We start from the raw sequence: 27,270 nt of genomic DNA, 5'->3' as shown, positions 1-27,270 counted from the left end.
TGATTCTGTTTCTGGCTGAAAGATCTATTAAATCAATCATATATCCTGGGGCCTCACCGTAGATTATCTTGTGGACCAGAGAGCAAATTTTGAAAGTAATGCGGTCCTTGATAGGGAGCCAGTGTAGTTTTAATCGAAGAGGTTTTGCGCTATCAAATCTTTTTTTGTTGAATATCAGTTTTAACTAGATTATTCTGGGAGAGGAGGGATTGGGGGTGATCATGATAGTGGGAGTGCAAGGCTGAAGGTTTGTTTAGGTAGGATGCCTAATACTCTTGTATCGGCCCTGTCCAGTCTCCAGTGCTGCACTGCAATGCAATGCCACGTCACAGATCTGGAAGCTTTTTTAAATTTCTGTAAATAGTTTCTTTTTCCCCACTATAGCTGGATTGTAAGGTAGAAACAGGCAATAAGCCCAACCTAGAATTTTTTTTTTTTTAAAGAAAATCACCACTGTCAGCTCCACTGACTCAATCAGGATGCTCCTAGCTGCTAGATACTCCCAGAGTTTCCGGAAATTAAAAGGTGTTTGTATCATGAAGTAAAATTGCAACACAAAAGTAACCCAATATTTCTCTCCCTAAAAATACACTAGAGCTGTGGATGGGTGTTTTGCTCTGAAAATCCAAGGACGCAGATCCCCCTCAGAAGTTTCAAAGGAGTTGGGGAGGGTGGGGGAGTGGGGAGGTTCTCCTATCTTTCTGGTTGGCCAGAAGTACCCAACAGTAGTCCAACCTGTTCATTCAGTTTTCAAGTATGGTGGAAAAAACTGGCCCAGCTGGGCATCAATTATCCCTATCCGGCAACAGTAAAGATCTGGAAGACAGGTCAGTGGAAGATGAATGCTTAGTTAGAAACATGATGGCAGATAAGAGACAAATGGCTCATCCATAGCAACCGCTATCTCCTCCTTTCCCTAACAGATCCCACGTGTCTGTCCCACGCTTTCTTAAATTCAGACACAGTCCTCGTCTCCTCCACCGGGAGATGATTCCACGTGTCCAACACCCTTTCCTTAGATTACTCCTAAGCCTGTAACCTCTTAACTTCATCCTTTGTCCTCTCGTTCCAGAGTTTTCCTTCATTTGAAATAGGCTCACCTCCTGTACATTAATGCCACAGAGGTATTTAAACATCTCTATCATATCCCTTCTCTCCCGCCTTTCTTCCAGAATATACACATTGAGAGCCTTAAATCTGTCCCCATACGCTTTATTAAGAGACCACTGACCAATTTTGTAGTCACCATCTGAACTGACTCCATTTATATCTTTTCGTAGTTGCGGTCTCCAGAATTGCACACAGTATTCTAAATGGGGCCTCACCGGAGACTTACATAAAGGCACTATCACCTCTTTTTTTTCCTGCTGGCCATCCTTCTCCCTATGCACCTGAGCATCCTTCTGGCTTTGACCATCGCCTTTTCTACCTGTTTGTGGAAAAGTGTGTTTAGTATAGAGCTGTCTGGTTTTGCAGAGATCAGCCAGCTTTGTATATATAACTTATTCCCTTATCTGTGATCTACAGGTAGCCTGTGTCTTCTTGGCCTTTTCAGGGACAAGTTAACAGACAGGCTTTCTTGGCCTAAAATAATGGGCCATAAACTTTAACAAGCCTCTGTTTCAAACAGACTGTGAACATAATGCAGAGACACTCTTTCACTGAAGGAGTGAGATAAATATTCGAGGGACACAAATAAATGGGTATCTGTAATACATATTAAATCAAAACTGTATTGTTTGTCTGTGTAGATTATATTATGTATTTAATTCTGTATTTGCGGTGTTCTCCTGTATACTAAATCATGAGTTATACTGTTTTTCATCTTATGTAGCTAGTTTGTGGGTTTGCTGTGCTTTCCTGTAATGACTGGAGTTCTAATGTTTGTCCAACCTGTACATATTGTATTGCTTCTTTTTTATAAATTGTAAACCGTTCTGTCTTGCAGTAGCAATAAGATACGGTATATAAATTGACGTAAATAAATTAAAATAAAGATAAATATTCGAGGGGAGGAGTGAGATAAATATTCAAGGGGGGCGAAGGTTACAAAGGGCAAATGATGGATAATTGGGGAGAAATACCAAAAAAGCAGAATTATGTGAAGGTGGCCTTAGAGGTCAGAGTTGGAAGAATACCAGATAGTAAGAGAGAAAATATAAGGCATTAAGTGATTGGACAAAATTATTAGGAAAGGTATGGAAAACAGGTGTGAGGATGTTATAATGCCGTTGTATCGCTCCATGGTGCGACCGCACCTTGAGTATTGTGTTCAATTCTGGTCGCCGCATCTCAAGAAAGATATAGTAGAATTGGAAAAGGTGCAGTGAAGGGCGACTAAAATGATAGCGGGGATGGGACGACTTCCCTATGAAGAAAGATTAAGGAGGCTAGGGCTATTCAGCTTGGAGAAGAAACGGCTGAGGGGAGACATGATAGAGGTATATAAAATAATGAGTGGGATGGAACAGGTGGATGTGAAGCGTCTGTTCTCGCTTTCCAAAAATACTAGGACTAGGGGGCATGCGATGAAACTACAGTGTAGTAAATTTAAAACAAATCGGAGAAAATCTTCACCCAACGCATAATTAAACTCTGGAAGTTGTTGCCGGAGAACGTGGTGAAGGCGGTTAGCTTGGCAGAGTTTAAAAAGGGGTTAGACAGTTTCCTAAAGGACACGTCCATAAACCACTACTAAACGGACTTGGGAAAAATCCACAATTCCAGGAATAACATGTATAGAATGTTTGTACATTTGGGAAGCTCACCAGGTGCCCTTGGCCTGGATTGGCTGCTGTCGTGGACAGGATGCTGGGCTCGATGAACCCTTGGTCTTTTCCCAGTGTGGCATTACTTATGTACAGTAATCTGACAAGCACATCTTGTGGCAGTCAGATTTGTTAGCTTCCAGGGATATACACAGAAAGACCAGAGAAATTTTATTTTTCTTATACTGAAATTTAGACTAATATAAATAAGAATTACATTTTCTGTAATACTGGGATAAAAGATTTTTTTTTTGTAATCATTTATTTACTCTAATACATTTTAGCATTATTATAAAAGAGAAAAACTTAACTCTGGAGTGTTTTTCCTTTGCCAGAAGGGCTTTCAGTCTCTTCTGAAGTTGTTTAGCTCCTCTTTAGAGGCAAGAGAGGGGGGCTGTCAAACCAGTTAGCACGTTATTGAATCCTCCTTTTGCTCTAAGTTGATACAGCACTAAAGTAAAAGACAGATACACTGCAGTATTTCTACAATCAGACATTTTATTGCAGCTACATATTCTTTCTACTGTGCACGGGACATGTCAGCTTTCCAGTTCACTCCATCTTCACTTCATGCAGGCACCCCTGTGTACCTGCTGAGAAGGGCCACCATGCCAGACGCTCATGGACAGGGGTCTCGCGGAGTCCTCCTGTTTATAGGAAAGTAATAGATGTTTGAATTCTTGTTGCAGGGTCTGTAGGGACTGCTGGAAGGGTTTGAGGCTTCCTGGAAGTCTTCACATCCAGATGAGAAATTCCGATGGAGAGAAATTTTTACCTGTACCAGAACTTCACGGCCCTAGGAAGCATACAAAGAATAAATCAGGTCCTGCCTGTATGGACACCCTGCTACATATGCACACAACTATAGGCATATAAAGAGACAGAGACATTAAGAAGTCATGAGATAGGACCTAAATGGTGCAGCCATTCTGCCCATCTGTACTTGCTTAATGTGCTTCCACACTCACTGATAAGGGTTTGGGATTTTATATACTGCCTTTCTGTGCTTATCAAAGCAGTTTACATATTACATACAGGTACTTATTTTGTAGCTTGAGTAGTGGAGGGTGAAGTGACTTGCCCAGGATCACAAGGAGCTGCACTAGGAATAGAACCCAGTTCCCTGGGTTCTCAAGCTGCTGCACTAACCATTAGGCTACTGATCTGTGTTTTCTCCTGCTCCTTGCCACTAAAGTTCCTTTATGTCTGCCCCAAGCAAGCATAAAATCATAGAATAGGAGGGCATATTAGAACCAAAAGGCCTGTCCGCTTTCCGATTAAATTGCTCACTAGCTTCTTGGGATCAGTGGCGTAGCCAGACTGCCAATTTTGGGTGGGCCTGAACCCAAAGTGGGTGGGCACAAAATTTTTTTCTCTACCCCCCTCCCCCAGGAAATATTTAGTCACACTTTTCAGTGAGCTTTCAGAGGCCAAAATCTCCTGCCTCAGGTCAGTATAATGCTGTTATGGTATCCTCTCCTGACCTAAGGAAGGAAGTATTGGTCTCTGAAACTTTATTAACACAGGTACCATATTACTTTATCCTAAATTAAAAATAAAATTATTTTCTTTACCTTTGTTGTATGGCCATTTACTTTTTCTCATTGTGTTGCTCCCAGTCTCTAGATTCTGCTTTCCTTCGTCTTTCTCTTGCCAGGGTTTCCTGTCCATTCATCACCTATGGCTTTTCATCTTTTCCTCACCCTTGATCTCCACATGCCCCTTCCTCTTATTCTCCAGTCTTTCCCTACTCTGTCCTCTCCCTCTTTCCATCCAGCAGCTCCCCTCTTTCTCTCCCCATCCTTCCAGTGTCTCCCCTCTTTCTTTTGCATCGAGTGTCTCCTTTTTCTCCCTACCCTTCCATCCAGTGTCTTCCCTCTTTCTCTCCTCATCCTTCCACCCATCTACCCTCTCTCCTGATCCTTCCATCTAGTGTCTCTATCTCCCCTCTCCTTCTATCCAGTGTCTATCTCTCTACCCTTTTCTGTTCAGTCTCCTCCCTCTCTCCACATCCTTCTAGTTTCTCCCCTTTCTCTCTCTATCCTTTCATCCATCTCCCCTCTTTCTCTCCCTATCCTCCCATGTCCAGCAGCTCTCTTCCCTCTAGTCCCTTCTTCCTCTTCCTTCCTTGTCCAGCAGCTCTCCAGCCCCTTCCTCCTCTCCCTCCCATGTCCAGCAGCTCTCTCCCTTCCATCCAATCCCCTCCTCCTCTCCATCCCATGTCCAGCAGCTCTCTCCCTTCCCTCTAGTCCCTTCTTCCTCTTCCTCCCTTGTCCAGCAGCTCTCCAGTCCCTTCCTCCTCTCCCTCCCGTCCAGTAGCTCTCTCCCTTCCCGCCAGTCCCTCCCATGTCCCAGCAGCTCTCCCTTCCCGTCAGTCCCTTCTTCCTCTCCCTCCCATGTCCCAGACGCTCTCTCCCTTCCCTCCAGTCCCTTCTTCCTCTCCCTCCCATGTCCCAGCAGCTTCTCCCTTCCCTCCAGTCCCTTCTTCCTCTCCCTCCCATGTCCCAGCAGCTTCTCCCTTCCCTTCTTCCTCTCCCTCCCATGTCCCAGCAGCTTCTCCCTTCCCTCCAGTCCCTTCTTCCTCTCCCTCCCATGTCCCAGTAGCTCTCTCTTCCTTCCCTCCAGTCCTTTCTTCCTCTCCCTCCCATGTCCCAGTAGCTCTCTCTTCCTTCCCTCGTCCCTTCTTCCTCTCCCTCCCATGTCCCAGCAGCTCTCCCTTCCCGTCAGTCCCTTCTTCCTCTCCCTCCCATGTCCCAGCAGCTTCTCCCTTCCCTCCAGTCCCTTCTTCCTCTCCCTCCCATGTCCCAGTAGCTCTCTTTTCCTTCCCTCCAATCCCTTCTTCCTCTCCCTCCCATGTCCCAGTAGCTCTCTCTTCCTTCCCTCCAGTCCCTTCTTCCTCTCCCTCCCATGTCCCAGTAGCTCTCTCTTCCTTCCCTCGTCCCTTCTTCCTCTCCCTCCCATGTCCCAGCAGCTCTCCCTTCCCGTCAGTCCCTTCTTCCTCTCCCTCCCATGTCCCAGCAGCTTCTCCCTTCCCTCCAGTCCCTTCTTCCTCTCCCTCCCATGTCCCAGTAGCTCTCTTTTCCTTCCCTCCAATCCCTTCTTCCTCTCCCTCCCATGTCCCAGTAGCTCTCTTACTTCCCTCGTCCCTTCTTCCTCTCCCTCCCATGTCCCAGTAGCTCTCTCTTCCTTCCCTCCAGTCCCTTCTTCCTCTCCCTCACATGTCCCAGTAGCTCTCTCTTCCTTCCCTCGTCCCTTCTTCCTCTCCCTCCCATGTCCCAGCAGCTCTCCCTTCCCGTCAGTCCCTTCTTCCTCTCCCTCCCATGTCCCAGCAGCTTCTCCCTTCCCTCCAGTCCCTTCTTCCTCTCCCTCCCATGTCCCAGTAGCTCTCTTTTCCTTCCCTTCAATCCCTTCTTCCTCTCCCTCCCATGTCCCAGTAGCTCTCTTACTTCCCTCGTCCCTTCTTCCTCTCCCTCCCATGTCCCAGTAGCTCTCTCTTCCTTCCCTCCAGTCCCTTCCTCTCCCTCCCATGTCCCAGTAGCTCTCTCTTCCTTCCCTCGTCCCTTCTTCCTCTCCCTCCCATGTCCCAGCAGCTCTCCCTTCCCGTCAGTCCCTTCTTCCTCTCCCTCCCATGTCCCAGCAGCTTCTCCCTTCCCTCCAGTCCCTTCTTCCTCTCCCTCCCATGTCCCAGTAGCTCTCTTTTCCTTCCCTCCAATCCCTTCTTCCTCTCCCTCCCATGTCCCAGTAGCTCTCTCTTCCTTCCCTCCAGTCCCTTCTTCCTCTCCCTCCCATGTCCCAGTAGCTCTCTCTTCCTTCCCTCGTCCCTTCTTCCTCTCCCTCCCATGTCCCAGCAGCTCTCCCTTCCCGTCAGTCCCTTCTTCCTCTCCCTCCCATGTCCCAGCAGCTTCTCCCTTCCCTCCAGTCCCTTCTTCCTCTCCCTCCCATGTCCCAGTAGCTCTCTTTTCCTTCCCTCCAATCCCTTCTTCCTCTCCCTCCCATGTCCCAGTAGCTCTCTTACTTCCCTCGTCCCTTCTTCCTCTCCCTCCCATGTCCCAGTAGCTCTCTCTTCCTTCCCTCCAGTCCCTTCTTCCTCTCCCTCACATGTCCCAGTAGCTCTCTCTTCCTTCCCTCGTCCCTTCTTCCTCTCCCTCCCATGTCCCAGCAGCTCTCCCTTCCCGTCAGTCCCTTCTTCCTCTCCCTCCCATGTCCCAGCAGCTTCTCCCTTCCCTCCAGTCCCTTCTTCCTCTCCCTCCCATGTCCCAGTAGCTCTCTTTTCCTTCCCTTCAATCCCTTCTTCCTCTCCCTCCCATGTCCCAGTAGCTCTCTTACTTCCCTCGTCCCTTCTTCCTCTCCCTCCCATGTCCCAGTAGCTCTCTCTTCCTTCCCTCCAGTCCCTTCCTCTCCCTCCCATGTCCCAGTAGCTCTCTCTTCCTTCCCTCGTCCCTTCTTCCTCTCCCTCCCATGTCCCAGCAGCTCTCCCTTCCCGTCAGTCCCTTCTTCCTCTCCCTCCCATGTCCCAGCAGCTTCTCCCTTCCCTCCAGTCCCTTCTTCCTCTCCCTCCCATGTCCCAGTAGCTCTCTTTTCCTTCCCTCCAATCCCTTCTTCCTCTCCCTCCCATGTCCCAGTAGCTCTCTTACTTCCCTCGTCCCTTCTTCCTCTCCCTCCCATGTCCCAGTAGCTCTCTTACTTCCCTCGTCCCTTCTTCCTCTCCCTCCCATGTCCCAGTAGCTCTCTCTTCCTTCCCTCAAGTCCCTTCCTCCTCTCCCTCCCATGTCCCAGCAGCTCAGCCACTTTCCCCCCAGGCCCGCGAATCCACATCCTTCCCGCTCTGTCGCAGCCCTTTTGTCCCGCGGAGGCAGAGTTTCCTTCCTGCCCTGTCTTCTCCCCAGGCTCCGCTGCATCGTCCCTGCAAGAGGAATCGTTTTCCTTTTCGGCCGTCGCGCTGCGCTTCCATACACACAGGCAGCTTCGCTCCTCCCCCGCCGCGTTCATCCGGCCCTAACAGGAAGTGCATCAGAGAGGGCCAGAATGGACGCGGCAGGGGAGAAGCGAAGCTGCCTGTGTGTATGGAAGCGCAGCGCGACGGCCGAAAAGGAAAACGATTCCTCTTGCAGGCCGGGACGATGCAGCGGAGCCTTGGGAGAAGACAGGGCAGGAAGGAAACGCTGAACGCTGCCTCCGCGGGACAAAAGGGCAGCGACAGCGTGTGAAGAATGGGCGGGCCTGGAGGGAAAATGGGTGGGCCTGGGCCCGTCCAGGCCCACCCGTGGCTACGCCCCTGCTTGGGATCCTGGTATCTTTTTACTCTGTAATGGTTAATAACAGGAAGAGCACTTCTTCCAAAGGGAGATCAAAATAATGTTCCCCAAAATTACAGACTCGTAACTCATCTATAAACTATTCACTGGTAGAATATGTGGAGGGGCATTTTCAAAAGGGACGTCCAAGTTGTGATTTGGACGTCCTTGCAAAACGGCGAACTCCAGGGACGGGGAAACCGTATTTTTGAAACAAGATGGATGTCCATCTTTCATTTCGAAAATACCTTCAGAGACGTCCAAATCCTTAAATTTGGACATTCCTAGATTTGGTCGTCCCTAGAAATGGACATTTCTGACTTTTGGCGATCTTCGAAACCAAAGACATCCATGTCAAAAACGTCCTAATGAAAGCCATTTGGTCATGGGAGGAGCCAGCATTCGTAGTGCACTGTTCCCCCTGACATGCCAGGACACCAACCGTGCACCCTAAGGGGCACTGCAGTGGACTTCATAAATTGTTCCCAGGTACATAGCTCCCTTACCTTGTGTGCTGAGCCCCCCAAAACCCACTACCCACAACTGTACACCACTACCATAGCCCTTATGGGTGAATGGGGCACCTAGATGTGGGTACAGTGGGTTTGTGGTGGGTTTTGGAGAGCTCACTGTTTCCTCCACAAATGTAACAGGTGAGGGGGGGTGGGGTATGGACCTGGGTCCGCCTGTCTGAAGTGTACTGCAGTACCCACTAAAACTGCTCCTGGGACCTGCATGCGCTGTCATGGTCCTGAGTATGACATATGAGGCTGGCACGACATATTTTTAAAGATGTTTTTTGAGGGTGGGAGGGTGTTAGTGTCCACTGGGGGAGTAACGGGAGGTCATCCCCGATTCTCTCTGGTGGTCATCTGGTTATTTCGGGCACCTTTTTGTGTCTTAGGCATAAGAAAAATAGGTCCGGGTGAAAACATCCAAGTGTTCGTCAGGGACGTTCTTGTTTTTTTCGATTACGGGTCAAGGACGTCCAAGTGTTAGGCACGCCCAAGTCCCGCCTTCGTTACGCCTCGGACATGCCCCCTTGAACTTTGGCCATCCTTGTGACAGAGGGCAGTTGGAGACGTCCTAAATCGGGTTTCGATTATACCGATTTGGACGGCCCTGGGAGAAGGACATCCATCTTCCGATTTATGTCAAAAGATGGACGTCCTTCTCTTTCGAAAATGAGCCCAATAATCAAATGAACTCCAATTACGTAATGGCAGTATAGTAGAAGAGTAATAAGAATGGAGCACATGGACGCAAGGACCAGTTAATGATGAATACTACTACTACTACTACTATAAATCATCATTGCCAGTGCTAAGAAAACAGAAATCTCAGTATAGCATGGATCGACTGTATGAAATCCTTTGATAGCATCCCACATTTCTGGATAATAAATTGTTTTGAAAAGTATAAAAATAAACAATGTATGGATATAGTGGAAGTTTACTATGAAAATGTAACAAACCACTCTCCATCTGAAGTGTGGAGATGGACATTTTGTCATTCCTAACATGAAAATTCAGCAAGGCATATGTCAGAGAGAATCCCTCTCACCACTTATGTTTTGTATGGCACTTGATAAGAATACTCAGTGGACAAAAAGCTGGATGCAAGGAAACTAGATATAGAAGCAAAAGAGAAAAACACCAGAACAGTTTTGATCACAGAGGTGTCAGTCCCATGTGATTATTCTGTGATTTGTGTGGAGAAAGAGAAGATCCTCAAGTTTCAAGAAATGAAGTCAGAGACCAAGAAAAAAATAGAGAGGCAGAAAGCTTCCCCTGCCCCATGGGTATCTAATGTGGCCCTGGTCAGTAGGAGATGAAAGATTTGAACCCTGGCTTCTTTGGTTTTCAGCCTGCTACTCTAACCACTAGGTATTCTTCCATTAGTAGTGGCTGGTTTAGAACGAGAGAAGGAGAAGGCTGTAGTGTAGGGTTACCATATGGCTCCAGAAAAAAGAGGACAGATTAAGCCAGTTCAGAGGCTGCCTCCTTAAGGATAGCTCTGTGTTGGGAAGAAGAAAGTTAGTCTCTGCCCCTAGACCTAGAAAGGAGCAGCAGAGATGCCAAGTTACTTGATTCCAGGATGGACATTTTTGGCCAATCCTGGTATTTAAATTATATCCCAAAGCAGTGTGGGATCTGTAGTGTCTGGTCCTGCTTATCGAAATCAGTGCTGCAGGTCCCATAATGCATGAGTACGGGGCGGTCAGAAATCCAGGGCTGTCTCAAAATCTCCAGCCTGGAACTGGGTACCTTGGCTTCTCTGAAGAAGAAAAAACCATGTGGTTTCCTGTCTCTGCACTTTATTGTCTTGGAATAAACGCAGAGGACCTTTTAGAACATAGGAGCTAGCTCTGTGGTTTGAGCACCTCCAATATTGAACAAATTCCTTGACTGTGTCCAAGGCAGTGGCGTACCAAGGTGGGGGCGGTCCACCCCGGGTGCATGCTGCTGGGGGGTGCCGCGGCGCGCGCCTGTCGGCTGAGTCCGAGTTTGCTAACTTCGTTCGTTCACTGCAGCTCCCTCTGCCCCGGAATAGGTTACTTCCTGTTCCGGGGCAGAGGGAGCTGCAGCGAACGAACAAAGTTAGCGAAGTTAGCAAACTCGGACTCAGCCGACAGGCGCGCGCCGCAGCACCCCCCCCCCTCAGCAGCGTGCACCCGGGGGGGTGTCATTTCGTAGGGGGGCCGCGCTGCACCCGGGGGGGGGGGCACATCGGCGATCCGCCCCGGGTGTCATGCAGGCTAGGAACACCACTGGTCCAAGGAGAGGTAATTTCTGTTGGGTTTAGCACCCCCAATAATTTTGAAAAATTGACTCATATTACAGAGAAGAGGGTATGCCTGGCATCAGAGAAATAGTGGTTCCTGAGGCATGCAGCAGTGTGGAGATTGAAAAGAAGAAAAGGAAAGAGCTGCCTAGGTGGTATTTCATCCATGAGTCCAGAAGGGGAGAGGAGTCAAGCGGTTGGAGTATCAGGTACCAAAGGGAACCCGGAAAAGTTCACAGGAAAGTCAAAAGGAGGGCGTTCCAGGGAAGGATCAGAATCTCTTGTTTTGTATCTGTATTTGCTGCAAAGCTACAACTGAACATCTTACTCGTGACTGTTTGTTTGGAGGGAGGAGGTTTGTTTTATTTAAGAAACTCTTATTCAGTAAATACTTTTATTTTGGAGAACCATCATATAACTGAACTCCTAGCCTAGACTAAATATGTATAAATACCAGCTAAGTAAATATAGTTTCAAGGTTTGTACATGGAGCAAGCTCCTCACCTTCTCATCCATCACACATTGGAGTTCAGGGGTCTTCGTGAAAGCAGACAGCAAAGTCCTGGAGAGATCCTTAAACTGAGGAAAGAGAAAGGATTAGACATCATCTTTCCTAGTGTCAGATCTCAGAAGCCCTGGAGAGAAGATCTCTTGAGGATGCCACGGGTTTGTGAGTTTGTGTGCATTAGGGGAACATCAGATCTCACAGGGACACAGGTCTGGGGGGGGGGGGGGGGGGTTATGCGTGTTACCAGATAGGATTTCACAGGAACGCTACAGGATTGGGAGTTTGCATGTGCTTTGGAGACGTTTCACTCTATTTAACAGGGGAGAGTCTCAGGGGATACTATAGATTTTGGGGCTCAATAGGGATACATCACTGCATGTGATGTGGTCTGTTACAGGTTCCCTGGCATATTTCCAGCTGCTTAGAATGCTTATGATCAAGCAGGATAGAGATATTTTAAAATAAGTAAATACAATTACAGGCTGTGGAAGACATGGGGGTAATTTTGTCGTTTCCTTTGCTGTTAGCAAACAAAAACAAACAAAAAAACGCAAAATTTAATGGGTTTTTTTTTAAATGTTTGTCAAAAGAGTGCACGCTGTTTGCAAAGAGTCTGTGCCCTTTGTGAAAATTCTCTGGCTGCACACTTCTATGTGACAACACTATCACATGTACTTTTACATTGACCATGCATGGTGGTAGTGGTGGGGGTGGGGGTGACATTTGGGCATTGCTATGATTCACACAGGTACTTTATAACAGTGGTTCTCAAACCTGTCCTGGGGGACTAGCAGTCAGTCAGGTTTTCAGGATATCCCTAATGAGTAGGGCATAGGGCAGTTCTTACGGATCAGACGAGACTCGATTTGTACAACAGGCACAAGCAACGTCAGAGAAGTTTCAACAGCGAGGATATCCTTCGCTTACTATACGTTCAGCTTACAAAAGAGCAAAATATGCCCAGCGTTGTTGGTTAGCGCAAAGAAAGAGTAGAGATCAAAGTGGGCACATTAATTGCATACTCCCATGCTACAAACAAACGCATGCTATTCAAAACATCATAACGAAACATTGGTCAATACTGTCATCGCATGAAGGTTTAATTGAGAAGCCTAGGTTTTCCTGTACTCGGAAAAGAAACATGGGTGAAATTTTGTCCAAGAAATCATTTAATCTGCAGCCAGTGGGTGAGGAAACTGGAGGGCATGCACACTGTAATAAATGTGTGTATTGCAAATATGCAATTTGAACGGATCGCATTTGGATAAATACGATTAATAGATACTTTTATTTGAAAGCAAAAACAGATTGCAAAACACAGAATGTAGTTTATGGTATACGTTGTCCCTGCCAGTTATGGTGAAGCAACACGGAAGATCAAGATGCGTATAGCACAACGTCTGAGTAATGTAAGACTACAATAGTGTGACACCCCTTTAGTTAATCACTGGCTGCAACATCAACATTTAATTCAAGACCTGCAGTTTGTAGTACTTGTTCACATTCAGAAAGGTAGGGGGGTTGCATTGAGAAACAACTGATTCGTAAAGAGCAGCGACTAATATATAATTGGAATACTGTGGAACCCAATGGGCTCAGCAAAGAGATTGATTGGCCTTTGTTAATGTCTGTATAAAAGGAAGTAGGTTTTAATGTTGTTTCATACGACGTAAGTAATGACGTTAGCACGCCGGAAGCTGGTGCTTACTGTGGTGTGCCTGATGGCAATGTGAGGTTGTTGAAGGTATATGTTTATAATTGATTTATGTTTTATGGTTTGTAAGCATGAGAATATGTGTAATTGTGTATGTTGTTTGCTGTATAAGGTCTCCTGATGAAGCGATAAGAAACACGGCCAGTGTTGGAACCAAAGAAAGACATGTTCAATTGTAAAGCGCTGCGTATGACTATAGTAGTAGATTTATAGTAGTTTATAGTAGTAGATATACTTGTTTCTTGGAACGTGTGAAAATATTATCCAGATGAAGTTCGACAGCAGATCCTTTCAATGAAGTTGTGAATTTGTCTCAGCTGTTTGGACACATTATTGTGATATTCAGTGCAAGTGCGATACGCCAAGCTTTATTGGAACTACAATACTTCTTTTCTAGTTTATATACACGTTATTTGGTGTATATATTCAATGCAGCTGTGATTGGGACATTTGTATGGAAAGGGAATGCGTTGGAAATCATTGGTTTCTGTATGAAAGAGTTATGATGGTTGTAATAAATGCTGTATTGCATAATATGTAATGCATACATGTGTTATTAGATATGATGAACACATGTGAGTCAAGTGATGTGGGGGTAATGAATATGCATGATACAGATTTGCATTCCTTTCACCTCCATTATATGTAAATCCTGTCTCGTGCACATTTATTAGGGATATCCTGAAAACCCAACTGGCAGGTGGTCCCCCAGGACAGATTTGAGAACTACTGTTCTATAACATATGCACATATGTACATGTACTAGTTACACCTGCCTCGCATTGAGTATAACTTTCTGCGGGAGCTTCTGTGCACTACCAGAGATCATCTGTTTATAGGTTGATTTTCTAGGTGATTTTTATTATAAAACAAACCTCAGTTAGAACACAGTTCACATACCGGGTAACTCCGGTCACAGGATGGCACAATCCCTGCTCTCTGGAAGGCACTGAAAGCAAAAGAAGAAATACAAGTGCAGCTAAGGAGTATCCCATCACAAATATCCTTATATAGAAAGATAAAAATTGAGAATACACAGGAGAGAAGGACTGTACGGCCCAGCTTACTTCTGGTGCAGTGCCACAGACCCCAGTGGATCTCTGACTTCCTCTTCTTGTGCTTTGGATTCCCAAACGTACCGACAGGAGAATAAAGACACAGCTGAGGAATAAAAGCTTCAGTTTCCCTCTTTAACATTACATCTATGGCCAATGCCCTAGTGGAAAGGGTCAGGCCCTTGTTTAATTTATGAGGTTAAGTGGCTGTGAATAGCCTGGCTACTGTTATCTTATTTCTAATGCAGGAAAAGCCTCTGTATACCCGATTTAGAAGACTTTTTCTTCTGGTTTTTTCGGGATAGAATCTTCATCGGCTCAAAAACCTCCTTATGTGCAAACTACACTCCAAGTTTATTTGTTACATTTTTTACTTGTAAAGTGTCTTGCAAGTGTATTACAAGTAAAAAATGTAACAAATAAACTTGGAGTGTAGTTTGCACATAAGGAGGTTTTTGAGCCGATGAAGATTCTATCCCGAAAAAAAAAAAAAAAACAGAAGAAAAAGTCTTCTAAATCGGGTATACAGAGGCTTTTCCTGCATTAGAAATAAGATAACAGTAGCCAGGCTATTCACAGCCACTTAACCTCATAAATTAAACAAGGGCCTGACCCTTTCCACTAGGGCATTGGCCATAGATGTAATGTTAAAGAGGGAAACTGAAGCTTTTATTCCTCAGCTGTGTCTTTATTCTCCTGTCGGTACGTTTGGGAATCCAAAGCACAAGAAGAGGCTTTTCCTCCATTAGGAATAAGATAACAGTAGCCACTCTATTCACAGCCACTTTTTGTATCGAAGTTACACTTATATCTAATTTATTGGTTGAGTCCAATTCTATATTGTTAATTTAGGAGGTTCCCTGACAAAGGCCTGTGTGCCAAAATACAGCCCATGTTGGGTATTCCCCGTCAGTGTTTCCTGTATGCTACCTTTGATGAATAAAAATGTTTTCATTGGCCGTCTTTGGACATGTTTATGGTGTCTTCGACTCTTGTGTTGGCTCAAGCCTGCTGACTGTTACCTTTCTTGTGGTGTCCCTCAGGAGTCTATTCTTTCGCCTTGACTGTTCAATATTTTCTTAACCCCATTAGCCACTTTGATTCAGGAATTTAACATCCGATTTTTCATTTATGCTGACGATATTCTATTGATGATATTCCATTGATTTATCCTATTTTCCCAGACTCTATCGGCATTCAACTTGTGGAATCTTGGCTCTCTACATTATCTCAATGGCTTCTCAATAACAAATTCATTCTTAACTCTTCCAACACTACAGCTTTTTGGCTCTCTGGAATGCTCTCTCTTCCATCATTCACTCCACTGTTTTTTTGATGTCCCTATCTCCGTAATTCAGTGTTTTCATTACCTAGGGTCATTATCGATTCACAACTCTCTTTTGTAAATCAAATTTCACAAGTTTTTAAACGTGGTTTTCTCTCATTGCGATGTCTTTATGCTATTCGCAATTATCATGACTTCCAATCTCTTCACACTTAATATATTCCTTTGTCATCTCTCAAACTCATTACTGTAACTCAGTTTACTGTGGCATTCTTCACTCCCAGATGCGTCACCTGCAAACTTTGCAAAATACTTGTCCTTGTTTCTCTGTAAGGCTAAAAAAGTTGATTATGTTTTGCCCCTTTTAATTCATCGTCATTGGTTACCTGTTGTTCCGCGGTTGTTTTAAGGTTTTATGCTTGGCACATAAAACTTTGCATTTGGGAGTTCCATCATACCTCTCTACAGTGGTCATACCTTATACCCCTGCCTGGGTTCTGCATTCTTTGGACTCAAATCATCTGGTTTTGCCTCCTCTAATACATGCTCACTAGCAAATCTACCTTCTATTTTGTGGCCCCCAAATTCTGGAAGATCTTCAGTTGATATTCATTGTGAGTCGTAATTTTCTAAGGGCCCTGTTTACTAAGACACGCTGTCATTTTTAGTGTGCGCCTAAAATTAGCGCACGCTAAATGCTAGCTAAATGCTATTGGTGCCTTTAGAATTTAGCGCACACTAAAAATGCTAGCGCACTCTTAACGCTGCTTAGTAAACAGGGCCCTAAGTTTAAAACCTTTTTAAAAACCTTTTTTTTTAATCCAATGTGCCTTCGGTTCACTTAACAGTAGATCGGTCTGCCCAACTGTATTTATTGTTGATTTTATGTATATTATGTTCACTGCCTAATTTCTTTCTGTCTTTGATGTGCTATGTCCAGTCTGCTCACATTATTCCCTTTTAATTTGGCGTTCCTTTTCTTTTTTTCACATGTTGTTTCAGTTGGATTGTAAACCGCTGTGATTCGCCAATCGGATATTGCGGTATATCAAGTATTTTAATAAATATTTAAAAGGCTTTGATACATCTCAACGCCTGGCTTTCCATAGTCCATTTTAGACTCTTTTCCCTTCCCTTCTTCCTCTGTTCCTCTTCCTCCTCTCCTGTCATTGTAATTGTTTTCTCAGTTCATTGTAAACCGCTTTGGGGCTGCTTTCAGTGGCAAAACGCGGGGTATAAATGTTCTAAATAAATAAATAAACAGGGCCCTTAGAAAATTACGACTCGGAATGAATATCAACTGAAGACCTTCCAGAATTTGGGGGCCACAAAATAGAAGGCGATATGCTACTGCTTTCTGGTGGCCCACAATAGGAAGGATCAGAAGAACTTGCCATTACTGGTCTTGTTGTATAGGGTGGTAGCAACTGAATATAGTTGGAATTGCATAGATGATAGTGTCGGGGAGATAAAGACCCAGCGCAATGACTGGAGGACAGAGGCGGAGCCTTTCACATTGTAACAGTCATTGCGCTGGTTTTTTTTATCTCCTTGACACTACCAGCTGTGTAGTTCCGGTTATATTTGGTTGTTGTTTGTCCTGTTTGTCTGTCCTAATTAGATTGTAAGCTCTGTGGAGCAGGGACTGTCTGTTCATGTTCAAGTGTACAGCGCTGCGTACGTCTAGTAGCGCTATAGAAATGATAAGTACTAGTAGTAGTAGTCTTTGTGATTCCGGAATCTTGCTGCTCTTTGGGGTTCTGCATGGAATCTTGCTACTCTTTGGGATTCCGGAATCTTGCTACCCTTTGTCCTTATCCCTTATTTGTCCTGTTTGTCTGTCCTAATTAGATTGTAAGCTCTGTGGAGCAGGGACTGTCTCTTCATGTTCAAGTGTACAGCGCTGCGTACGTCTAGTAGCGCTATAGAAATGATAAGTACTAGTAGTAGTAGTCTTTGTGATTCCGGAATCTTGCTGCTCTTTGGGGTTCTGCATGGAATCTTGCTACTCTTTGGGATTCCGGAATCTTGCTACCCTTTGTCCTTATCCCTTATTTGTCCTGTTTGTCTGTCCTAATTAGATTGTAAGCTCTGTGGAGCAGGGACTGTCTCTTCATGTTCAGGTGTACAGCGCTGCGTACGTCTAGTAGCGCTATAGAAATGATAAGTACTAGTAGTAGTAGTCTTTGTGATTCCGGAATCTTGCTGCTCTTTGGGGTTCTGCACGGAATCTTGCTACTCTTTGGGATTCCGGAATCTTGCTACCCCTTGTCCATATCCCTTATTTGTCCTGTTTGTCTGTCCTAATTAGATTGTAAGCTCTGTGGAGCAGGGACTGTCTCTTCATGTTCAAGTGTACAGCGCTGCGTACGTCTAGTAGCACTATAGAAATGATAAGTAGTAGTAGTAGTAGTTGTTGTAGGCAATGGTCTGCTGTTTCTGGTAGCCAAGAGTGAGAAGGCTGACACCTAACTACATGTGCTAGAATTGTGGGAGATGCCCTGCTGCTTCCTGGAGAGTTCAGAGTCTTACATGTCCATGCTGTAGAAGGTGTGGAGTTTGAGAGCTGCCCGAAAATACTTGCTGGGGGAACTCAAGGTCTCTATGCAGCCAGCACAGCTGCCATGTTTGTGCCATTCATTTTTCCTGCCGGGAGAAAAATGCAATCAAGGATCAACACGTGCCACAAACTGGCTGAGCAGAGTTTAGTGAGGATGAAAAAGGCATATGTGGGATAAGCACAGCTCAACCTAGATCAGAATAACTCAGTCTAGGTAAATAGGTTATGGAATGGATCAGAAGGGCTCAGTCCGGACAAATTTGGTGCACCCTGTTTCAGAATGGCTCAGTCTGGATGAGTTTAGTGCACTCTGGGTCAGAATAGTACAAACTGGATGGATGGTTTATGATCTGGATAGTACAGTCTGGATGAGTTTGTACCACTCTGGATAACAGTACAGTTTACAGAATAGTTCTCTACTTGGTTTTAAGCCTTTAGGAGTCTGATTTGGGCCTTTCCCTGCATCTAACTTCCCCTACCTGGGATCCCAACTCTGGAATGCTCTACCCAGATACATTCGGTCAATTAGTGAATATCTTCCCTTTAGGAAACTATTGAAAGCCCATCTATTCAAACAGGTTTACCCGAACGACTTGACCTATCATAAGCAAACATAAGCAACCCATCTACTTACTGGTTCATCTAATCCTATATAATAATTCTCACCTCCAATGTTCTAATGTGCCTGGGACCGTAGCTCCCTCGGAGGTGGTCTGCTAGGCAGTTTAGAATGCACTGACGTCAGTGATGTCACTGACAGCTGATTCCCAGGCAAGGGGAGGAGTAGGGAAACACGCGGAGCGTGTCCCTACTCCTCCCCCTGTCTGGGAAACAGCTGTCAGTGCCCCCCCCCCTCGGCGCAACACCCAAGCCCCTGCCCTGCAAAACCACGAGCCAGGCAGGGGGAGGAGTAGGGAAACACTCCTCCCCCTGCCTACCAATCAGCTCTCAGTGCCCCCCCCCCCCTCAGCGCAACACCCAAGCCCCTCCGCCCCGGCACAGCACCCAAGCCCCTACCCCCCCTCGATTCATCACCCAAGACCCTCCCCCGGGCGCATCACCAAAGCCCCTACCCCCCCCCCCCCTCGGGCACATCAACTCCCTCGCCACCCGCAGCAGCCAATACTAATGCTGTCTGGCCGCTGGTGCTTCTCCTGTGGAGCAGCAGCAGCCGGTACAGAAAGAAAAAAGCCAAAAAAAGATTTTTAACCTGAAACGCAGCTTTGTAGACAGCCATCTGGCATTGGCTGTCGTCACTGCAGCCGCTCCTCCTCTCCCCTCCACGTCACTGCCCCTGCAGGAAGACCCCGGAGGAGCGCAGCGACATCAGAGGGGAGAGGAGGAGCGGCTGCTGAGATGACAGCCAATGCCAGATGGCTGTCTACGGAGCCGTGTTTCAGGTTTTTAAATCTTTTTTTGGCTTTTTTCTTTTTGTACCGGCCGCTGCTGCTCAACAGGAGACGCAGCAGCAGCCAGACAGCGTTAGTATTGGCGGCTGTGGGTGGCAAGGGGGTTGATGTGCCCGAGGGGGGGATAGGGGCTTGGGTGATGCGCTGGGGGGGTAGGGGTTTGGGTGATGCACCAAGGGGGGAGGGGAGGGTCGCTGGACATGGGTGGCTGCAGGGGGAGAGGAGGGTCACTGGACATGGATGGCTGCAGGGGGGGGGCAGGATAGAGGGAGGTGGAGAGGGGGTCCTGAGACCAGATGGATGGCTGCAGGGGAGGGCAGGGGAGACAGAAGGGATGCTGCAGGGGGGGCAGGGGGAGAGGAGGGTCGCTGGACATGGGTGGCTGCAGGGGGGGCAGGGGAGAGAGGTGGGTCGCTGGACATGGGTGGCTACAGGGGGGGCAAGGGGAAAGGAGAAGAGGGTCGTTGGACATGGGTGGCTGCAGGGGGGCAGAGGAGAGGAGGGACGCTGGACTTGGGTAGCTGCAGGGGGAGAGGAGAGTCGCTGGACATGGGTGGCTGCAGGGGCAGAGGAGGGTTGGTGGGGAGGGGGTCCTGAGACCAGATGGGTGGCTGCAGGGGGGACAGGGGAGACAGGAAGGACGCTGCAGGGGGGGGGGGATTACCTTGTTAGCGCCCATTTCATTGCCTACCGAAACGGGCCTTTTATACTAGTCATTAATAACAATGACTCAGATATTATCTCCTACCAACCTTCTTGCCCTCCATGCTCTTCCTCAACTTCTCCTTTATCGCTCCACCTCATTACCTATCCCTATCCTTTCACTCATACCTCTTTTATCCCATATACTCCTTGTTCATTGTCCTATCACATACATCCTTGTTGATTTTGATACTACAGATTGTATTCTCTTGTTACTATGTAAGCCGCATTGAGCCTGCGATGAGCGGGAAAGCGCGGGGTACAAATGTAATAAATAAATAATATAGCAGATAAAGACCATAACAGATATTTGGATGAAGCTCACATCTTTTCAGTGATGGCTGTAGGTGAGTTACATTCAACCACAGCTATTTCCCTCTCTCCAAAGGGCTTCCAATCTAGGTTTGTAGCTGAGGCAATAGAGGATTAAGTGACTTGCCCAAGAACACAGTGGACCATAGTGGAACTTGAACTTGGCTTCCCTGGATCTCAGCCCATAGGTCTAACCATTAAGCTAATCCTCCACTAGGGTATCCAAATTTATTTATTTCTTAGACCCATGTTGATCTCTGACTTTTTCCGGTCACTTCTTCCTAGCTGAGGATCCCCTGTATTTCTCCCAGGCTTTTTTGAATTTGGTTACTGGTTTTATCTCCACCACCACCACCTACACTGGGAGACTGTTCTGTGCCACCATATTTTGAATACAGGCTTTGAACATTTGGGTGCAGGAGCGAAAACATAAAGATCTTTACCAGAAGAGAAAGCTTGTAGTGTTGATCAAAGAAGGCCAGTATAAAGACAGTTGAGACTCTAGATCCTGGGGAAAGACCCACCAAACAGAAAGAAGGGTTGTTACTAAACAGAAAGCAATGCAAATATGCTCACTATGATAGTGGATAGTCACGGTGCAGGATGTTATAGGATCCCCTGACTAAGCCATTGGTGAAACGGACCCTGTTGGGATCACCAGCACAATATAAGTTAATCCCGCTTTCAACATTTTAAATGGCACTGGATTGTATAAGTTAGTGATTAAAAGTTTGAAGTGTGCGTTCAGAGGAGGTGGAAAGGGAAATAGGACTTGATATACTGCCTTTCTGAGGTTTTTGCAACTACATTCAAAGCAGTTTACATATAGTCAGGTACTTATTTTGTACCAGGGGCAATGGAGGGTTAAGTGACTTGCCCAGAGTCACAAGGAGCTGCAGTGGGAACTCAGTTCCCCAGGATCAAAGTCCACTGCACTAACCACTCGGCTACTCCTCCTTTTCAGCCAGTGATTACAGTTGATTTACAGTGGGGGCAACGTTAGCTCCCTTGAAATACAAGCAGTAGGCTTTTCCTCCACCTTTTCCACATTTTCTGAGTGAGCATTACTTGAATATATCCACTGCTTGTAGTTTGGTGTAATTGCGGGCACATAAATATTAGGAGTGCCAATAACGGGTTATGCTAGCATTCTATAAGGGTGTTCAGATGCTGTCCAGATTGCATAAGTACATAAGTATTGCCATACTAGGACAGACCGAAGGTCCATCAAGCCCAGCATCCTGTTTTCAACAGTGACTAATCCAGGTCCCAAATACCTGGCAAGATCCCAAAAACAGTACAATACATTTTATGCTGCGTTTCCTAGAAATAAGCAGTGGATTTTCCCTGTCCATGTTAATAATGGTTGATGGACTTTTCTTTTAGGAAGCAAGCCAAATCTTTTTTTTAAACACCGCTAAGCTAACCGCTTTTACTACATTCTCTGGCAGCGAATTACAGAGTTTAATTATACGTTGAGCGAAGAAATATTTTCTCCGATTCGTTTTAAATTTACTACTTTGTAGCTTCATTCTATAACGGAACCTGGGTGTTCAGGTTCTGTTATAGACTGAGCTTCTTCTACACATTCTTGGGGCACCTAAATGGAGGTGCCTAATGGTCAATTGCCCTCTTACTGGATAGTGCCACAGCGGCCTCCCCAAACTTTCAGCAGCATTATCCAGTTGTGAGCCGCTAAAGTCCGGGAAACACCCAATCAGTGAGAATTAACTGGGTAGGAGTCTCACCTACCCAGTTATCTGCTGCTGAATATTGGTCCCTTAGAAAACGACCACAGAAAAAGGCCATATAGCCTATCCAGTTTGCCCATCAAAGTCAACAGACCAGTCTCTACAACCCTTTCTTCTCCCTTAGAGATCCTAGATGCTTGCCTCATGCTTTCTTGAATTCTGATACTGGATGGGCAGATAGACCTTCACGGAGAGGGACAGAAGGGAATGGGGACAGACACCTTTAGAGACAAAGGGCTGGAAGGACAGACAGAAAGGTAGACTGAACAGATAAAGATACAGAGGAAGAGACAAACACAAAAACCAGTAGGACAGATGGAGGAACAAACATGCAGAGAGAGATGGAAATATGACCAGTGGTTACCAGTAGGTCTGACTGGAAGAGGTTCCAGCAGTTACAGCAGTCCTTCACGTCGTTAGGCCTGAAAAAGTGAGCAGAGGTTAGAGTCTCCTTACTTTTTCCATTAGAAGAAAAAAAATTACTTTGATATGGTTTTGATGGGTGTGGATGAATTATCTTTCCAGTCTTTGATTTTCATGCCTCATCAAAATAGTTTGAGACACGTTCAGAGATAAGTGTGAGCTATCCCAAAGAGAGATTTACTGCCTCAAAAAGTAGATAAAAAAACAACAAAGCATTAGGATCCTAATGCATATCAATTCAGTTGGAAGTAGCAGAAAAGTGGAACTAGATTTTTGGAATAACTGTTCTCATCTCACTACTAGTGTATATGATATACTTATATACACTTTTGATAGTTTGTACCCCTGACGCAGCCTGTGGGCGAAACGTGGCCACGTCGGGTATTATTCCAAATAAATGCATTTGATTCCACTGCTTTGCTGTTTTTTATCTACTGTTTTGTAAGCAGTTGTGTGCCTTTTTGGTTTTTTTTGGTCTGCCTCAAAAAGTGAAACTGAAGAGCAAAAAAGAAAGAGCAAAAATTTCCAGACCAGTGCATCCAGGGTATAAATAGAGAAACTTTTAAGTGTGGAATTGCCTTGCAAATTAAAAAAATCAGCTTAAAATGATATTTGGTTTTCTGTAGAGCCTCCACAAGGATACAGACAGAGTGGAGATAAATTTGCTGGGCTGAAAACTAGCCTCCACTCAGAGGTTAAAAGCATGTGATTAGGTTTCACAGCATGTAAGTGTCTATTGCTTATGTTTGATTCAGTGGCGATCCTAGCTGGCATGACACCCGGGGCAGATCGCCGATGCACCCCCCCCCCCCCGGGTGCAGCGCGGCTTCCCCCTGGCGAAATGACACCCCCCCGGGTGCACGCCGCTGGGGGGGGGGTGCCGTGTTGCGCGCCTGTCAGCTGAGTTCACTAACTTCGCTGCAGCTCCCTCTGCCCCGGCCGGAACAGGAAGTAACCTGTTCCGGGGCAGAGGGAGCTGCAGCAAAATTAGCGAACTCAGCAAACTCAGCTGACAGGCGCGTGCCGCGGCACCCCCCCAGCGGCGTGCACCCAGGGCGGACCGCCCCCACCGCCCCCCCCCCTTGTTACGCCACTGGTTTGATTTATTCTTTCAAAAAGGCGGTAAATAAATCCTAATAAATAAATAAGTGTATACTGAAGATGCAGAGAAAAAGGAGGGGGCAGTATAGGGGGAGATGTGCTCAGATTTCTTCCTCCTGGTTGGGCTATTTGGCATTAGGCTTGCCTTTCCTGCAATTATTGATCAGGACCAATGCACTGAGGCTTTCACGAGTGAAAGAAGGAACTCAAAGAGTGAGAGAGCCATCAAATGAGTGTGACAGCCCTAGTGAGTGAGACTTGGCATCTCTTCAGGTTGCAATAAAAAAAAAAAATCAACAATTAAAATCCCACCTGCCCACTTTCCAAAATACAAATTTACTGTACAAGACCTAAGAGCAAATAGTTATTATAATGACACTATGAAGATTCCATCCCGGTACAACAGACACAATTATGTTCTGAAGCGGGAATACAGAGGCTTTTTTCCTCCATTTACACAATACAAATAGCAACTGTTGAATGATTTGGCCACTTTAGTTGGTAAAATAACATTTGTTTCGAATAACAGTGGCAATATCCTATTTTTGAATAAAATTATAATGACACTAGTCAGGCCTGCTAGTGGCAGGGTAACACGATAGGCTGAGCCAGGTCTGTGTTTACTCCACTGCATGCAGGGTGATGTAGTTTTTGGAGGGTTGTTTGTTTGTTTTTTTAAGGGAAGCTAGAGCTATACCTCTATGAATGCAGTGGGACAACACCAGGCGTGGCTCAGCCTGTCCTAAGTGACATACAGTCATCTGATATTGACATCAGAATGTTTTTCCATGATATCCTTGTGATACCACAAACCTGCCTTAAGAGCACCTTTAACACTTTGAAAGACATTTACCATAGGCCATGGATTGTCCAGGTATTGACAAACTCAGGAATCATACAGTTAAACCTTTTCCCCAGGAACTGCAATGAAAAGAAGAAAAAAAGATTATGAGGGGAGGAGATATGAGACTTGAAGAGGTTCATTTTCAAAGCATATAGACTTCCAAAGTTCCTAAGGTTACCATTGAACTTTGTAAGTCTGTGCATTGAAAATGAGCCCCAAAGAGACATGGAAAAGTGGTAGAAAGCATGAGATACGGAGGAAGAGGAAGAGTGCATTCACCCTGCTGCTCCCCAGTACCTCTCCACTCTTGTCTCTCCCTACGCCCCCCCTCGGGCACTCCGCTCTGCTGATAGATCTCTCTTGTCTGTCCCCTTCTCCTCTACTGCTAATTCCAGACTCTGTTCCTTTTACCTCGCTGCACCTCACGCCTGGAATAGACTTCCCGAGCCTGTACGTCTAGCCACATCTTTGGCCACCTTTAAGCCCAGGTTAAAAGCCCACCTCTCTGCTTTTGACTCCTAGCCACTACTCACTTGCCCTGTACCATACCTCTTTAATTCCCTTACCTCTTAATTGTTCTGTCTGTTTACCTGTCTTATTTAGATTGGAAGCTCTTTGAGCAGGGACTGTCTTTTTCGTATATGATGTACAGCGCCGTGTATGCCTTGTAGCGCTATAGAAGTGATAAGTAGTAGTAGTAGTAAGAGGAAGAGATGATGGGGAGAAGAGATTTGAGAGGATGAGATGGGAAACGAATAAATGGAATCATTGCTACAACAGAGGGTCATGCAGTTTCTGGAATCCAGCAGGTTACAGGATCCAGGGCAACATGTTTTGACTAGAAGTTAGGTCTTGTCAGATGGAACTAATCAATTTGTTTTTCTGAGTGATTGGATTGGATCTAGTAAATGGCGCTTAAAATTTGGCATTCAAAACGATTGGCGCTACTCACAATTCTATAAATGGAATGCACGTTTTATAGCATTGTGCTTAGCGCCAATTCCTACTGTACTCAGTATTTTATAGACCGCTCTCATATCTCCCGTCAGCTGTCTCTTCTTCAAGCTGTCCTTATAAATCCTGTTGGTGGTGAATGTCTGCTCCTGGGGGGGGGGGGGGTGGCGGTCTGGCAGCCAGCAAAATGCCAGTTTTCAGGTTTTAGCCAGCCAAAATGCTCAAGCAGACTTAAGACCAGTCAATAGAGGTGAAGGCTGGGTTAAGGAAAGGGTAAAGTGCAGATAATCTCACCACACAGAATGACCCAGGCCAGGACTGCACAAACTTCATACATTTCCAATCACAATATCTAGAAAAAAAGAAAGAAAGAAAGAAAATCATGTTAGGAGTGTAAGATATTCCCAGTCTCCCCCATTCTACCTTGGGTCACTCCACAGAGTAGGATGTCCTGGCTCACCTACTGAGACAGGGAGACCTCACCTTGCCTGAGTTAGATTCTGCAATCAACCTACCCAAGCTTCTGCTTATCCTCTTCCTTCCAGAAATCTTTATTGTCCGAGAGTAGCTGGGTAACACAGCCCCAGAGCAGCAAGAGAGTGCAAAGGAATCCCATGCTGAGAGCAACAGAGAGAGAGAGAGAGAAAGAGAAAGTCACGTGGAACTACAGAGAGACAGTCAATTAACATACAACTTAAAGGAGAAAGAGAATGCAAAGGATTCCTATGCTGAGAGCAACACAAGGAGAAAGAGTCACCTGGGGCCAAGAGACACCGATAACCTACAGCCTAAAGGAGCAAGAGAGCGCAAAGGAATCCCATGCTGAGAGCAACAGGGAGAGAGAGAGAGAGCACGTGTGTCACCTGGGACCACAGAGATAGCAAAGGAATTCCATGTTGAGAGCAACACAAGGAAAGAGAGTCACATGGGACCAAGAGACACAGATAACTTACAACCTTCAGGAGCATGAAAGTGCAAAGGAATCCCATGCTGAGAGTAACAGAGGGAGAGAAAGAGAGAGAGAGAGCACGTGAGTCACCTGGGACCACAGAGATAGCAAAGGAATTCCATGCTTACAGCAACACAAGGAGGGAGAGTCATCTGGGACCAAGAGATAAAGCTAACTTACATCCTAAAGGACAGTGAGAGACAGTGCAAAGGAATCCCATGCTGAGCGAAACATATGGAGAGAGAGTCACCTGGGACCAAGAGACAGCAAAGGAATCCCATGCTTAGAGCAACACACAGAGAGAACATCGCTTGGGATGACAGAGATAGCAAAGGAATCCCATGTTGAGAGTGTCACCTAGAACCAAGAGACACAGCTAACTTACAGCCCAGAGTGCACAGGAAGTCCGTGCTGAGAGCAACACAGACAGGGAGTGTCACCTCAAAGGGACAGAGCTAACTCACAGCCAAAAGGACAGAAAGAGAGAGAGAAATCAGAATATCATCTGGAAACTCAGGAACAAAATTAATTCATAGCCTAAAAAATAGACAATGTCACCCGAGAGTACAATTAACTTACATCTTGTAGTACAGTCAGAACCAGGGAGCGACTGTGTTTGTCAGTTCACATTTGGCATATAAACGTTTCTCTGTGTGGTTTTGTCCCACTCTTGGTTTGAAAAAGGGAAGTGATTTTATACTGAGAAAAAGGATATTAACAGAACAGATACCAGGAGGGGGTGATGAGCGGTCTGGGGAGGAGTTAAGGTTTAGGGTGATTTTGTCCACATCCTTCCACTTTTAAGAGGGTCCAAAATATTTTAAGAGCCAGATTTTTAAATGAATGAAGTGGACTTG

At 45.9% G+C, this 27,270-nt stretch overlaps 1 protein-coding gene across 2 annotated transcripts; it reads right to left on the bottom strand.

Moving 5' to 3' along the window:
* Positions 1-3,246: 3,246 nt before the first annotated feature.
* On the bottom strand, positions 3,247-27,101 carry LOC115480801 (ribonuclease T2-like). Of its 2 annotated transcripts, XM_030219711.1 has the most exons (10): positions 26,993-27,099; positions 25,980-26,081; positions 25,759-25,816; positions 24,520-24,587; positions 22,507-22,564; positions 20,835-20,899; positions 17,941-18,054; positions 13,969-14,017; positions 11,351-11,425; positions 3,247-3,564 (listed from the first exon to the last, which is right to left on the bottom strand). In XM_030219711.1, exons 2-10 carry the CDS (start codon positions 26,078-26,080, stop codon positions 3,388-3,390), a joined length of 765 nt encoding a protein of 254 aa, XP_030075571.1. In that variant the 5' UTR covers position 26,081; positions 26,993-27,099; the 3' UTR covers positions 3,247-3,387. The 2 variants fall into 2 exon arrangements, with proteins under 2 accessions (XP_030075571.1, XP_030075572.1); XM_030219712.1 differs by lacking the exon at positions 17,941-18,054 and having other exon boundaries at positions 26,993-27,101.
* Between the last annotated feature and the right edge of the window lie 169 nt (positions 27,102-27,270).

The sequence above is a fragment of the Microcaecilia unicolor genome, chromosome 11 (assembly GCF_901765095.1).
Source record: "Microcaecilia unicolor chromosome 11, aMicUni1.1, whole genome shotgun sequence".
NCBI lineage: Eukaryota > Metazoa > Chordata > Amphibia > Gymnophiona > Siphonopidae > Microcaecilia > Microcaecilia unicolor.
Note: the sequence above shows the minus strand (reverse complement) of the source record. Positions and strands in the feature narration are given on the sequence as shown.